The 15,316-nt window shown below is 51.0% G+C and overlaps 1 protein-coding gene across 1 annotated transcript; it reads right to left on the bottom strand.

Annotated features, from left to right (window-relative positions):
• Nucleotides 1-6,357: 6,357 nt before the first annotated feature.
• Nucleotides 6,358-13,736, bottom strand: SOX15 (SRY-box transcription factor 15). Its single transcript, XM_081884896.1, has 2 exons — nucleotides 13,083-13,736; nucleotides 6,358-6,845 (listed from the first exon to the last, which is right to left on the bottom strand). Exons 1-2 carry the CDS (start codon nucleotides 13,658-13,660, stop codon nucleotides 6,626-6,628), a joined length of 798 nt encoding a protein of 265 aa, XP_081741022.1. The 5' UTR covers nucleotides 13,661-13,736; the 3' UTR covers nucleotides 6,358-6,625.
• Nucleotides 13,737-15,316: the final 1,580 nt, after the last annotated feature.

Here is a 15,316-nt window from a genome sequence, read left to right as displayed (position 1 = left end):
GAGGCTGCTGCCTGCCGTGTAGACAATACTGAAGTAGGTGGGTGTCAGTGCCCTGAATAAAAGCCACTTCCCGTCGCTGCCAGCAGAGGGAGATCTTGGGTTTGCTCCATCCAGGTGGGTCAACTTAAAGGTAAAGGGACCCCTGACCATTAGGTCCAGTCGTGTCCGACTCTGGGGTTGTGGCGCTCATCTCGCTTTATTGGCCAAGGGAGACGGCGTACAGCTTCTGGGTCATGTGGCCAGAATGACTAAGCCGCTTCTGGCGAACCAGAGCAGCGCACGGAAACGCCACTTACCTGGAGTGGTACCTATTTATCTACTTGCACCTTTTGGGGTGCTTTTGAGCTGGCAGGAGCAGGGAGCGAGCAACAGGAGCTCCCCCCAGCGGGGATTTGAACCGCCAACCTTCTAATTGGCAAGCACTAGGCTCTGTGGTTTAACCCACAACTGTGTCTCTCTCTCAGCTCAATCCAGCCTGCAAAAATACCAAATGCCCTGCAGGGGGAGGAAATGGGTGTTTTTCTCTCTGCTTTGTGGGTGATGCTGGCGGGGGGGGGGGGCAGGGGGGGCAGCCAGCCAGGGCGGGGCAGGGCATCCTAATTGGGGAGCTTAGCAAGATTTCGCTTCAGGGAGGGAGACCAGGTGAGTCAGAGCAGATCTGCAGCTGTCTTCCTGGAGTGCAGTGGGGGGGGGGATGTTATAGCGTTTAAACTTTTGCCAAAGGGTGTTCCCGCCCCACACACTGCCCCACCCTTTTACACACACACACCCCACTGCTTTTAGAATCACAACATCCCTGCAACCAAGCGGCTGAGATTACCTGGATTGCAAAAGCAGCACACATAAAAGCCCGGTGGATCGGGCCCCCTGGCCTGTCCAGTCCAGCTCCCTGTTCTCACAGGGGGCCAAATACCCCTCAAAACATGGGTAGGCAAACTAAGGTCCAATCGCCTTCTCAATCCGGCCCACGGACAAGCGTGTTTTCACATGGGTGGAATGTGTGCTTTTATTTACAATGCATCTCTGGGTTATTTGTGGGGCACAGGAATTCATTCATTTCCCCCCAAAAAATATAGTCCGCCCCCCCACAAGGTCCGAGGGACAGTGGACCGGCCTCCTGCTGAAAAAGTTTGCTGTGCCCTACCTAAGAATCTAGGTAGACTGTCTCTGGAGCTGGAGTCTCCATGCTAACTTAAGAGCTTGGATCGAACCCAATGGCCCATGCAGTCCAGCGACCTCTTTTCACAGGGGCTGACCAGGTGGCCCTAAGGGAAGCCCGCGAGCAGGACCCGAGTGCGAGAGCCGCTCTCCCCTCCTGGGGTTTCCTGGAGCTGGGAGTCAGAAGTGTCTCAACTCGAGCAATGTCTAACCATCACGGCAACTGGAAGCGGTTTTGTCGAATCCTAAGCCCTCGTCGTTTCTTCCTGTGGCAGGGAGTTCCATTGATTAACTGCCCACCTGCCCTGATCACATTTGGGTTCAATCCTGCAGCCTGTTTTCAGTGGCCAAAGGGAGCATCTCCATCTCTTACGAAGGGATTTTTAAGCTACTTGGAGACCCACATCGCATCTTGTGACAACATAGATCTTTAAGGTAAAGAGATGTGTTTCCAGCTGTGCAGGATCCATTTCCCATCACTTAATTAGGATTATGGAAAGATTGGGCCTCACTTTGTCACCCCAATTCATCAGTCTCTCGGGAGCACTTTTCCCTAAATCGCTGTTTTTGGACCACAAACTCCACTCAGTTATAGACAGTGCAACCAGAATACTAGGAACCAAAATATCTCTAGGGAGACAGGCTGCCCCGATGCCCCCTCCCTCCAAAATGACTTGGCGACTGCCTCTGGCAACCTCCGGGCTGGACTACTGCAATTCTAGCTTGCTTGGGGCCACCCCTTGAAGACTGTCCCAGGACTTCAGTTGGTCCAAAATGCAACAAAAACAGCCTGTGCTTCTGTTTAGATCTCATGTAACCCCACCCCAACCCAATTTTTCTCTTTTATATATACACCCTTAAAATAATATCAAAGCTCCGGTTTCAAAACAGCCAAGCTGGTTCAGGATGCTCAAATTTGTGTTTGAAACCCTAAAATTATAACGCGGGATTATTTTTCCGAGAAACCAAGTGTTCTTATCGGGAGCAACATTTGAAAAAAGCCGGCAAGGACTCTCTCAACCTCTGGAAACAGTTTTGAAAACCAGGAGCGTTCCTGGGATTGCAGTTACGGAGGCACAAGAGATCGCTGGACACTGTTTTGGTGTCATTTCCCCATTTTTAGAGGTTGTTTCTGGCCCTTTAAAATGGGTTTGTGCTGAGATCAGCAGAGAGGGCCCCGGGGAACATGGGGGTAAGCCCAGGGGTAGAACAGGACCTTTACTGTGGTGGCCCCTGACCTAAAAGACCAGAGGTGCAACTGGTGCATTCTTGACACAGCTTCCACCGAGTGCCAAAGACCTCTTTACCCTGGGTTGGAATTTTTGACACTCAAAAGGGTATATTTTCCAGACCCAGCTTATTTTTACGCTCCAATTTTTAATCATGTGGTTTTAATAATAATAATAATAATAATAATAATAATAATAATAATAATTTATTATTTGTACCCCGCCCATCTGGCTGGGTTTCCCCAGCCACTCTGGGCGGCTTCCAACAAAGATGAAAGATACGCTAAAATGTCACATATTCAAAACTTCCCTGAACAGGGCTGCCTTCAGATGTCTTCTGAATGTCGCTTTGACATCTGATGGGAGGGCATTCCACAGGGCGGGCGCCACTACCGAGAAGGCCCTCTGCCTGGTTCCCTGTAGCTTTGCTTCTCGCAATGAGGGAACCGCCAGAAGGCCCTCGGAGCTGGACCTCAGTGTCCGGGCAGAACGATGGGGGTGGAGACGCTCCTTCAGGTCTACTGGGCCTTTGAGGCCGTTTAGGGCTTTCAAGGTCAGCACCAACACTTTGAATTGTGCTCAGAAACGTCCTGGGAGCCAATGGAGGTCTGTCAAGACTGGTGTTATGTGGTCTCGGCGGCCGCCCCCAGTCCCCAGTCTAGCTGCCGCATTCAGGATTAGTTGTAGTTTCCGGGTCACCTTCAAAGGTAGCCCCACGTAGAGCGCATTGCAGTAGTCCAAGCGGGAGATAACCAGAGCATGCACCACTCTGGCGACACAGTCCGCAGGCAGATAGGGTCTCAGCCTACGTACCAGATGGAGCTGGTAAACAGCTGCCCTGGATACAGATTTGACCTGTGCCTCCATGGACAGCTGTGAGCCGTACCCTCCGAAAACTGGGCAGTAAAGAAACCAGCTTTGCAAAATCCGGTGCCCTCGGAGCACAGGAAGGAGGAAGCCATTGCACAGCGATATCCGGAAAGCTGTGCTAAACTTAGTAACTTCTCCCCGCACCCCAACTCAAATGCATTTTCGGCTTTTCCTCAAAGGTGACCAACAATTCACTCATCTTGGTTTGCAAGGAGGAGAAGCCGACACACAGCGGGAATGGAATTAACTGTGCATTAATGCCGTTTCCTAAACTTGCCCACGTAGTCACAACTGGACCAGCGCCGGTGGCAAAATGTGACGGGCACCTCGAGAATTTCGAACCGTGTTTTGGGATGTTCCTTTTCCCATCCTGCAATAAGTCTCCTCGAGAGGAGGAAGGGGAACCGGTGTGCCGTTTTTATTTGAGAAAAGCCTTTTGGGGGAAAACAAAACGCACCGTTTTCACTCAAAGCGGCATCCCGAATTGGAAGGGGTCCCCCAAAGGTCATTCATCTCAACCCTGCCGGTAATGCAGTAGAGAATTGCGTGGCTTTAAGTCGACCATATTGTCTCTTGACCCGACATGCCCCCAAGCGCTGCAACCTTTCCTTCTAAGGAAGCCAATCTAAGCAATGCCGCTCGCCCTTTTTGGATCAGGGCTGGAAGGGACATGTTCAAGGGCGGGCGGGGAGCAGGGCTGCCCCCGAAAACTGGGCTCGCTCCGGTTCCCGGGCCTGTGGGTGGCAGCCTGCCCTACCCTTGGCACACACCTGTCCCAGCACGAAGTAGGTGAGTCATCCATCGCCAGAGACTGGCGGGAGGTGGGTACAGAAGGGGTTGCCCGCGCTGTGCCAAAGGGACCCAGCAACAGCCATTCCCTTGTCACGGAACCGAGATATTACACAAAACAAATGAAATGCCGTTAAAATCCCTGAAATGAAAAGTCATTAACTGGAAATGTTATCTTATAGAATTAAACTGAATAACGAAAATCAAAAAGTTTATGGACAAAATTAGGAAATCCCTGAAACGAGAAGTAATCAACTGGAAATATTATCTTCTAGAATTAAACTAAATAACAAAAATAAAAAATAAGGACAATATTAGGAAATCCCTGAAACAAGAAGTAATCAACTGGAAATATTATATTATAGAATTAAACTAAATAAAAAAAAATCAAAAAAGTTGTAAGTAAAAAATTAGAAAAACCTAGAACTGTACAAAGCCTTAACGGGACGCCGGGGGGTACAAACCTCGTTTCACTGAACTATTAAGTTTCCTCAGATGGAAACAGAAATCATAAACCTTAGATGATTTTAAACTCAAGAACAGGGCTGAAACGCTCCCCTGAGTTTACAAAAAAGGTCTGAAAATCTTAATAGCAAGCTTTAGACATAGCCCTATTTAAAGAAAACCAAGCAGTGGTAATAAGGAGTTGAAGACTCGGCTGTGAAAACTCCAGTATTGCCTTTACAAAAAGGTTTTAAAAACCTACATAGCATAAATTCAAAGAAAGGAATATAAAATAAGCTGTTTTAGATTTTAAACTCAAAAACAGGGCTCAAACGCTCCTTTGGTCTAGAAGTTACTGCTGGTGTTAATCTAGGTTTCTCCAATGTTTTCCTTAAACTTGTTGATTTTTGTTATTTAGTTTAATTCTATAAGATATTATTTCTAGTCGATTACTTCTCGTTTCAGGGGTTTTCTAATTTTTCCCTTGTGGGCTCGCTCGGTACAGTATTCAGAAGGACTGTTCTTGGGGGTCAGGGGGCGGGCAGGTGTGGAGGACTCCCTGGTCCTGAATGGGGTGACTGTGCCCCTGAAGGACCAGGTGCGCAGCCTGGGAGTCATTCTGGACTCACCACTGTCCATGGAGGCGCAGGTCAGTTCTGTGTCCAGGGCAGCCGTCTACTAGCTCCATCTGGTACGCAGGATGAGACCCTCCCTGCCTGCAGAATGTCTGGCCAGAGTGGTGCATGCTCTGGTTATCTCCAGCTTGGACTGCTGCAACGCGCTCTACATGGGGCTACCTTTGAAGGTGACCCGGAAACTACAACTAATCCAGAATGCGGCAGCTAGACTGGGGACTGGGAGCGGCCGCCGAGACCACATAACAAAGGTCCTGAAAGACCTATATTGGCTCCCAGTACGTTTCCGAGCACAATTCAAAGTGCTGGTGCTGACCTTGAAAGCCCTAAACGGCCTCAAAGGCCCAGTAGACCTGAAGGAGCGTCTCCACCCCCATCGTTCTGCCTGGACACTGAGGTCCAGCTCCGAGGGCCTTCTGGCGGTTCCCTCCCTGCGGGATGCAAAGCTACGGGGAACCAGGCAGAGGGCCTTCTTGGTGGTGGCGCCCACCCTGTGGAACGCCCTCCCTTCAGATGTGAAGGAAATAAGCAGCTATCTTCTTTTTAAAAGACATTTGAAGGCAGCCCTGTTTAAGGAAGCTTTTAACGTTTGATGCATTGCTGTATTTTAATATTTGGTTAGAAGCCGATCAGAGTGGCTGGGGAAGCCCAGCCAGATGGGCAGGGTATAAATAAATTATTATTATTATTATTATATTATTATTATTATTATTATTATTATTATTATTATTATTATAGCCATGACTCTGTATGGGCAGTTCCCTGTGCTTCTATCCCCCTTATAACTTCCAGCCATCTTTGCACCTTTGCAGCTACAGGTTTCCAGGCACATCCAGACTTCCGCAGCCACATTTCGTGGAATTTTCAAGTTGGAAGGGACCCCACAATGTCATCCAGCCCAACCCGCTTCAGCCCACGAAGCACAGCAACCCAGACACATGGCCATCAGTGAACTTTGCCGGGAAGTTGTGGTCCAAGGCAACCGAGGGGCACTATTTTGCTGCTCCATAGAGTCCCAGCTGAAATTCCTCCCTTGCGGGGTCCGGGGTTGGTCTAGATGATATTTGGGTGTCCCTTTTCCAACTCTACAATTTGCCAAGAGCCCACAAGCACCCTCCCCTCACCATTGCATCCCACAAACCGGGGTCTTTCACACAAACAGCTTTTATTCCTTTTTTTAATATAAAAACTTGTTTAAAAAAGTAGTTAGCAAAATATAACCCCCCCCCACCCAAACGAGGAATCCCTGCTAGCAGGAATTGGGACCCACCCACCCTTAAGACGTTCCTGTTTCCTTCATTTCTTAAGGTAAAAAAAGAAAAAAAAATGTCCTGTACAAATATTCCCGCTTCAATATATGCAAGACACAAACTTGTGCAGAAGTGAAATTAAGTTTATCCCCTTTTGCACGAAGCTGGGGAAATCAAACAGCCCCCAAACCAACACCCCCCCAAAAAACCCCAAATTAAATCAGTCCTTTCTCTGCCACCTTCAAACCAGTTAAAGGTGGGTCAACGGAGGTGTGTTGCTGAACCCCAAGTAGGGGTGCTGGGAAATGCAGTATTGGGGCGCCCCCTCCGCAGCATCGCACGCCTGCAGGGAATAAGCCGTCATCACGTCGTGGAAGTCGCCGAAGGAGTGGTGAAACTGCTGCAAGCCGCCTTCTTGTTTGATCATCGTGGTCATCACCGGGGAGGGCTGGGCGCCGTACGTCAGGGAACTGCGGAAACAGAGAGAGAGGGCGTTGGGAGTTGTAGCACAGCCCACTAGGATCACCTTACAGGCACGAAACCGCACCGTTGCAAGGGGACCCCCCCCCAAAGGTCAACCATCCGAACCCGCACGTTTAAAGCGCGCCCGGTGTGCACAAACTCCCCCACGTAGACTAGGGAACTGTAGTTTTTCCCTACAATTCCCAGCAGCCGGCACAAACACCGACCAATCTTCTCCAGCCCAGCTCACACTTCTGAAATGAAAGAATATTCATACACGTACTTGACACCAGCAGGACTCCTGGGTCCCCCAAACAGTGGGCAGGCAAGACTCTTGGGTCCCCCAAACACATGGGAGCCAGGACTCCTGGGTCCCTGAAACAGAGGGAGAGCAGGACTCCTGGGTCCCTGAAACAGAGGGAGAGCAGGACTCCTGGGTCCCTGAAACAGAGGGAGAACAGGACTCCTGGGTCCCCCAAACACAGGGGAGGCAGGACTCCTGGGTCCCTGAAACAGGGAAGCCTGACACATAAAATATTTTTTTTACAAAGTGCCCCCATGCACCCAAAGAAGTGGTTTTTGGGAGGAGTATTGCTGCCTCCATCCTGGACCTAGACCTCTCCTCCTCCATGGATGGCTCCTCCTCTTTTAAACCCATCGAGATTATTAGTGGGCACCGCTGCCTCCTGTGGCAGGGAGTTCCACAGGTTAACAGTGCTGCATTAATAAGGACTTTCTCCAGTCTCAAAATCCGTAAATCTCAAGGATCTTGTTTTAACAGGAGGAGGAGCTGGCGAGAACAACATCCACAGAGGCCCCCCAAGGAACCCCAGACACCAATCCCCCACCCCATATATACTATGGGTATTCAGAAATAGAACCTCCATTCTCAGGAATAGTCTACCGGGGCTCTCCTGGCAGGCCTGGTTTTTTGAGTAAATCTTTATTGCTTTAAAATATAAATGTACAACGAAGGTAAGTACGCTTTCCTTTGTATTTACTCCATTAATAATAATAATAATAATAATTTATTTATACCCCGCCCATCTGGCTGGGCTTCCCCAGCCACTCTGGATGGCTTCCAACCAAATATTAAAATACAGTAATGCATCAGACATTAAAAACTTCCCTAAACAGGGCTGCCTTCAGATGTCTTCTAAAAGACTATAATCACTTCTTATAAAGTGATTTCCTTATCCCATGGCTCAAAAATCCCTTGCAGACCTTTCCCTTCTCGTATATTATCTATCTAATATAGGCCTGGTTTTCTTATTGCACGGGCCTTCGAAACCCTGGCAATTAAGCGGTCTCGGGCTGCGTGGTGCAATGGTTAAAGGCAGGCATAGAGGCAAACTCAGCCCCCCAGATGTTTTGGGACTACAGTTCCCATCATCCCTAGCTATCAGGACCAGTGGTGAGGGGTGATGGGAATTGTAGTCTCAAAACATCTGGAGGGCCGAAGTTTGCCTAGGCCTGGTTAAGAGTGTCCGGGGCTTTGATCTGGGGGCAGGGAAGAGACCCGGGTTCGAATTCCCCACTCTGCCATGAACCTCAACTGGATGTCTCTCTCAGCCTGACCTACACTACAGGGGTGTTGTGTGAATAGAAAAAGTGATTTTGGAGAAGCATTCGCAGCACAGCCTGAGCTTCCGGGAGGAAAAAAGCCGCTATAAGAAATGAAATAATGTTAATATACGTAAATAACCCGAGCCCTGAAGCCACACCAGACAGCAAATTCTTGTTACATCTCCAATATTCTTCTCCAAATGAGCAAGTTTCCCTAATTTGGATATGGCAGAATATATTAAAAATGAATTTAAGGAAACGTAGAAAGAGGGGGGAAGGAAGTTTTAAAATGTTCAAATGAATGTAAAATCAGTGAAATGTATATATCTGAAAAGTATATTTAAAAAAAATAAATCTAATATTGTAAGAAGTTGGAGGGGAATGTCTCCAGTTTGTGTGGGAAGGCAACAATGTGGAACAATTCTCTTTTATAGCCTCGTTCGTGGCCACACCACCTCTGGTGGCAGGGAGTTCCGCCGTCTAACTTTCTTTCGCCCGCCCTAAATCGGCCAACCACTGGGGTTGGGCTGGATGACCTTTGAGGGACCCCTTTCCAACGCTCACAATCCGGGAGTGTTGTGTTGTGCGCTAGGCTGTGAGGTGGTCATAACCCCAGGAGAGCACCTGCCGGGCCCAGCCCTTCGCCACCTGCGGGAAGAGAGAGAAAGCTAATCCCCCGGGGCCTGTGGGGCGGGACTGCATTCCACGCCAGCCTGTTCTTCCAGTTTTGGCTGAGAGCCCCCAAACCTGTCCAGACCTGCCTGCCTGCCAGCCAGCCCCTCCTCACCCACCAGCCTCCCGCCCGCCTCCCCAGGGGTCCCCGGAATACGGACCACCACTCTCCATCCTCAAACCTCTGCCCTCTGTTTGGGGGACCCAGGAGTCCTGCTCTCTCTCTGTTTGGGGGACCCAGGAGTCCTGCTCTCTCTCTGTTTGGGGGACCCAGGAGTCCTGCTCTCTCTCTGTTTGGGGGACCCAGGAGTCCTGCTCTCTCTCTGTTTGGGGGACCCAGGAGTCCTGCTCTCTCTCTGTTTGGGGGACCCAGGAGTCCTGCTCTCTCTCTGTTTGGGGGACCCAGGAGTCCTGCTCTCTCTGTTTGGGGGACCCAGGAGTCCTGCTCTCTCTCTGTTTGGGGGACCCAGGAGTCCTGCTCTCTCTGTTTGGGGGACCCAGGAGTCCTGCCCTCTTCTGGGGGACCCAGGAGTCCTGCTCTCCTCTGTTTGGGGGACCCAGGAGTCCTGCTCTCCTCTGTTTGGGGGACCCAGGAGTCCTGCCCTCCCTCTGTTTGGGGGATCCAGGAGTCCTGCCCTCTCTCTGTTTGGGGGACCCAGGGGTCCTGCTCTCTCTCTGTTTGGGGGACCCAGGAGTCCTGCCCTCTCTCTGTTTGGGGGACCCAGGAGTCCTGCCCTCTCTCTGTTTGGGGGACCCAGGAGTCCTGCTCTCTCTCTGTTTGGGGGACCCAGGAGTCCTGCTCTCTCTCTGTTTGGGGGACCAAGGAGTCCTCCTCTCTCTCTGTTTGGGGGACCCAGGAGTCCTGCGCTCTCTCTGTTTCAGGGACCCAGGAGTCCTGCCTCCCTATGTTTCAGGGACCCAGGAGTCCCGCTCCCCTCTGGGAGACCCAGGAGTCCTGGCTCTCCCCCATGGCACCCGCAAGGCTTGCCTCTCCCATGCCTCCTCCTCCCTCTCCCCCCCCCCACGCCAAGCGGCTCGGTTGCGAGTTAGGCCACCCTCGGTCACGACCTCAGGGGCAGGGCTCCCCTTTGCGTGTCTGGCGCAGGGCAGGGCGATGATGCACCCTGGAGAGCACCCAAGGAGCTGGCAACCCCCCGGGTGGGGGTGGGGGGGGCCACACCCAGATTGCCAGGGCATGACGCTGAGACAGATCTGGGGCAGCAAGCCAGGGCGCTGGGGATCTCTCCAGGAAGGAAGGAGGGCAGCCCCGGGGTGGAAGGCAGGACTCCTGGGTTCCCGAAACAGAGGGGAGATCAGGACTCCTGGGTCCCTGAAACAGAGGGGAGATCAGGACTCCTGGGTCCCCCAAACAGAGAGAGAGCAGGACTCCTGGGTCCCCCAAACAGAGAGAGAGCAGGACTCCTGGGTCCCCCAAACAGAGAGAGAGCAGGACTCCTGGGTCCCCCAAACAGAGAGAGAGCAGGACTCCTGGGTCCCCGAAACAGAGGGGAGATCAGGACTCCTGGGTCCCCCAAACAGAGAGAGAGCAGGACTCCTGGGTCCTCCAAACAGAGAGAGAGCAGGATTCCTGGGTCCCCCAAACAGAGAGAGAGCAGGACTCCTGGGTCCCCCAAACAGAGAGAGAGCAGGACTTCTGGGTCCCCTAAACAGAGAGAGCAGGACTCCTGGGTCCCCCAAACAGAGAGAGCAGGACTCCTGGGTCCCCCAAACAGAGAGAGCAGGACTCCTGGGTCCCCCAGAGAGAGCAGGACTCCTGGGTCCCCCAAAGAGAGGAGGGGCAAAACTCCTGGGTCCCCCAAACTGAGGGGTGCAGGGTTTTATTTTTTGTAAAGGGACATTCGGCAATCTGGGTTCTCAACTCGGGTGGCAGCAAAGGCAGCGGATGCAATTTTAAATCATCTTTTGTAGTCTATTGTTATTTCAACTTGTTTAAAGTTTCGAATCACTGTTCTTTTTTCTGGCTTGATCTCTGCTTTCAGGTTTCAGGGCTGTATCTTTTTTAAACGAACAATCTAGTGTTTAAATTTTATCATTTAAGGTGGGTAAGGACTCCTAGATTCTCTGCAAAAAAACAAATCCCTGCGTTCTCTTCACAAAAAGAAGTTTTTACCTTGCACTAGAAACCACATTTGGAAGCAGATGTGCGGAAAGGCACCTCCCTCCTCTCCCCCCTCCGGAGAACCCAGGTGTCCTGCTCTTTGTAACACAATCAGCCGCTGAAAAGCTTATCTCCATAGATGACACTTAAGCCAATTCCGGAAAACCTGCCCCCAGCACAGATCCCAGAACTGAATCCTGGACCACAGGAATTTAGCAGCCAATTTCAGCAGCCTCTGGGCAGGCAGTTCTTCCAGTGAGGAACTGCAGCAAGGTGTTCCCCTGTTCCTCATTCCAGATAGACGCAATTTAAAGAAAAAACACATTTTTTTGGTGATGCAAAAAAGAAGTGCTTAATTTGGAAAACCACAAAACCTGATTTATGCGCTGGTGGTGGTGCACAGTGGTTAGAGCGCAGGACTAGGACCTGGGAGAAGACCCAGATATATAAATGCAACTAAATAAACGGGAGGTTGTTTGCTGCACACGTTCAAACATTCCTGCAAATCGGAACACGGGATGGGATTTCTGGCTGCATAGGAAACCAAACGGAGATTTTCTCTTTTTCTCCCCTTCACTCTTCCCTTCGGTGCTTTTGTAAAGCAAGAGGAAGAAGGCTCGTCTCGCACGCTCAGCTGAAATCCAGGAAGTCCGTTTCGTGAGAAGCCGGAATGGTCCCGATCCACCAAGCGCACAGTGCTTAGGCCTGGTTTTTCTCCAAAGTAAACCCTCCCGCTGCGCTTCCCCGCAGCTTCCTCCGCAAGGAAGCACGCACAGGATCGCAGCCCCCCGCCCACCCACCCACCCACAAAGCTGGAAAGGACACTGCGGAGCTTACTCGCGAGTAAGCACGCACAGGATCGCCTGCGAGGAGTTTAGAAGGGAGGGAAGGTTTTCGCCACGAGAAGCTCCAAATGTGGTCCAAATTATTTATTGCGGTATTAGTCGCCCTCATTGCGATGCATCAAACCAAGCCTTGATCCGAGTAGACCCACTGAAAGTAACCGAACCATTTTCATTATTTTTAATGGGTCTACTCTGAGCAGAAGCGACTGCTTGATGCAACCCAGTGTGGTGAACTGGCGTTGCTGCCACCCGAAGTCCAAGTGCTTCCGTGAATCTACTCTTGAGTAAAGACAGCACTGCACGCAGCGCCTTGAAACTGGACATCGCTACCACCCGAGGCCTCAGAGTTTCAATGGGTTTACTCCGAGGAGAGTTTCCCAAACTTCTCGCTGAAATGAGACCAAGTCTTGCTCCGAGCAGAACTAATTGCGCATAGAAGCCATTGACATTAAAGGACACCACCAGCTCCCAAGGCGCAAGAGCTTCAATGCGCCTACTCCAGAGTAGGGCTCACATCCAACCCACTACAGTCTACGGACGTTTCGACCCTAGATCTAAAGAGCTTCCTACTCACGAGTAGGGCTCACCCACAACCCCACTGAAATCTAGGACATTGCTACCTGGGGTCTAAAGTTTCCACGCGTTTACTCCGCTTTAATCAAAAGTATTTTTTAAAAAAACGCGTCTACTCCGAGTAGGACTCACCTACAGCCCATTGAAGTTAACGGACGTTGCTTCCCAGGGTGTAAAAATCCAATGCGCCTCCTCCCGAGTAGGGCTCGCTTCCAACCCACGGAAACCTACGGACGCGGCGACGCAAGGTCTACAGTTTCCACGCCTCTACACCGGAGTAGAGCTCACCTACCACCCAGTGGACGTCGTACGCCCCTTCCAACCTCCAGAGGGTCTACTCGCGAGCAGGACCGGACTCGAAGCGTCCCTCCCTGCGCTCAAAGCCTCCCGAGGGGTCTCCTCCGAGCATTACGCACCACCACCGAGCATTACGCACTACGCGCGCCGTCGGGGCTGCCCTTCTTGCTCACCTGTAGGGCGCCGGGGATCCGGCCCCGTAGCCTCCTCCTCCGCCTCCGGGTGCTCCTTGGGCGAGCTCGTAGGGGTAGCAGGCGCCCCTGCCGTCGGGGGTCCCTCCTGGCGCGGCGGCGTATGCGCTCCAGGCGCGCGTCTCGGCCGTCGGGGCGCACGGAAAGGCTCCTGGCGAGGCTGCTGCCTGCGCGCCCTTGTCCCGTGCGCGCCCGGATCCGCCCTTGCGCCGGGGCCGGTACTTGTAATCGGGGTAGTCCTTCATGTGCAGAGCCCGGAGGCGCTTGGCCTCGTCCACGAAGGGCCGCTTCTCGGCGTCGGGCAGCAGTTTCCAAGCGGCGCCCAGGCGCTTGGAGATCTCCGAGTTGTGCATCTTGGGGTGTTCCTGTGCCATCTTGCGCCTTTGCGCGCTCGACCACACCATGAAGGCGTTCATGGGGCGCTTGACTTTCTCCAGGGGGTCCTCGGGGGCAGGAGGAGGAGGCGGAAGAGCCCGAGGGGCAGCAGCAGTAGCAGCAGGGATCGGGGCCCCTCCGAGCTCTTGCTGCGGCGGAGCTTCCGCGGGGAAAACGGCGAACATCTTCTCCTCCTCCTTTGATGGGGACGCGCCGACTAGAGGACCTCGGGGGAACCCGCCGGCCGGGGAAGAAGATGCAGGCAAGACGGCATGGGCAAAGCGCGGCGCCGGAGCTTATATAAGGGAGGAGGGCGGGGCATGGTGGGAGACACGCCCCCCTCAGCATCGGCCACGCCCCCTGCTTTTAACTCTTCGCTCGCCCTGCAATTTGGGAAGCTGCATCCGCTGAACTGATTTTACAATGAACTGATTTTGGAATGCTGTATTATTTTACTGTTGTTAGCCGCTCTGAGGGCGGGATATAAATAAAATTTATTTATTATTTTTATTATTATTATTATTATTATTATTATTATTATTATTATTATTATTATTATTATTATTAGGCTTCGTCCTAGCCGCGGAAGCTCTGTTTCTCTGATATAGGAGCCAATGTGGGTGGGCAAGAGTGCCTCTGAGCACGTGCAGAGAGAGAATGAGAATGAGACGGTTCCCAAGCGCGCACAAGCTGCCGGATGAGGCCAAAATAGCAAATGAAGTTCGCAGGCTGCATTTCATTGATTGATTGATTTATTGATTGCATAATTATTTAGTTGGGGTTTTTTCCCTTCCAAAAAGAACTCAAAGCGACTTCTCTTTGGTGCCGTAATAGTTGGCGATGTTCTTTTTTAGCGATTGGTGTTTTGTCCGACTGCATGCTGTGGCCAGACGCCTGGGGCAGTGCTTTTATTTCGATAAAAGGAAAGCTGCCGAGAAATTATTGAAATGGCAATGATTGAGAAATAAGCGTGCCCAGGACTGCAGTCATTCTTGTAGGATTAGAGAGGGAGGGAAAATCTTTATTTTACCAGAGGGTTGGACTAGATGGCCGCTGGGGTCCCTTCCAGCTACACATTTCTATAACTCCCTCTGTCCTTACATCCCTTGGGGTCTGGAATTTTTTTTTAGGGGTGAAAAAGGGAGAGAGAGATATATTTGCCCCCTCCCAAAATCCACAGCAGGCCAATTCCTTTCCTAAGCCAACCAAGGAAGAGAAAAACGTTGCCTTGGTGTTAAAAAGTCATAAAAGTCTGTGCACTGGTCTGTCTTAAAAGGGAGTGTAGGAAGAGATAGAGGCCTAATTGATTTGGCCTCTCGGAGGTGCCAGGAGGGTTTCAGATTTCACCCTGGGATGAAGATAAAAGCAAAAATCTCAAACCTCCCCTTTTAAAATAAAATAAAATCTTCTGCCCTAAGAGAAACAGGCAGGTTCCTGTAGCAGAGGAGAATAGTATAGACTGGAACAAAGCCTTTTTTCTTTCTTTTCCTTTTTCCCCCTGTCTCAAATCCTTTATTATTTTATTCACATAATATACTTTCTTAACAACAAACAACTCCAAAATAAGCAGACAACTCCAAAACAAAACCGTATGTAACAAAACGGTAAGTCTCATGTTTTCATTTACACTGATATCCCCTTTACTTGATATTTCTTGCTGCTTTCTGCTTTCCTTATAAAATCTTTATAAAAACTTAAATCTCTTAAATCCTATACCAATCTTTAACCATTTCAATTAATCCCTTCCCCTCCCTCCCCCGCAGCCCAGTACTTCCCTCCACCTGTGTGTGATCTTTAGTAAAGGTAAAGGGACCCCTGACCATTAGGTCCAGTCACGGACG

Source organism: Podarcis melisellensis (genome assembly GCF_964234715.1).
Source record: "Podarcis melisellensis genome assembly, chromosome: 13".
Lineage (NCBI taxonomy): Eukaryota > Metazoa > Chordata > Lepidosauria > Squamata > Lacertidae > Podarcis > Podarcis melisellensis.
The sequence above is the reverse complement of the archived record's forward strand: the minus strand, read 5'-3'. Positions and strand labels throughout refer to the sequence as shown.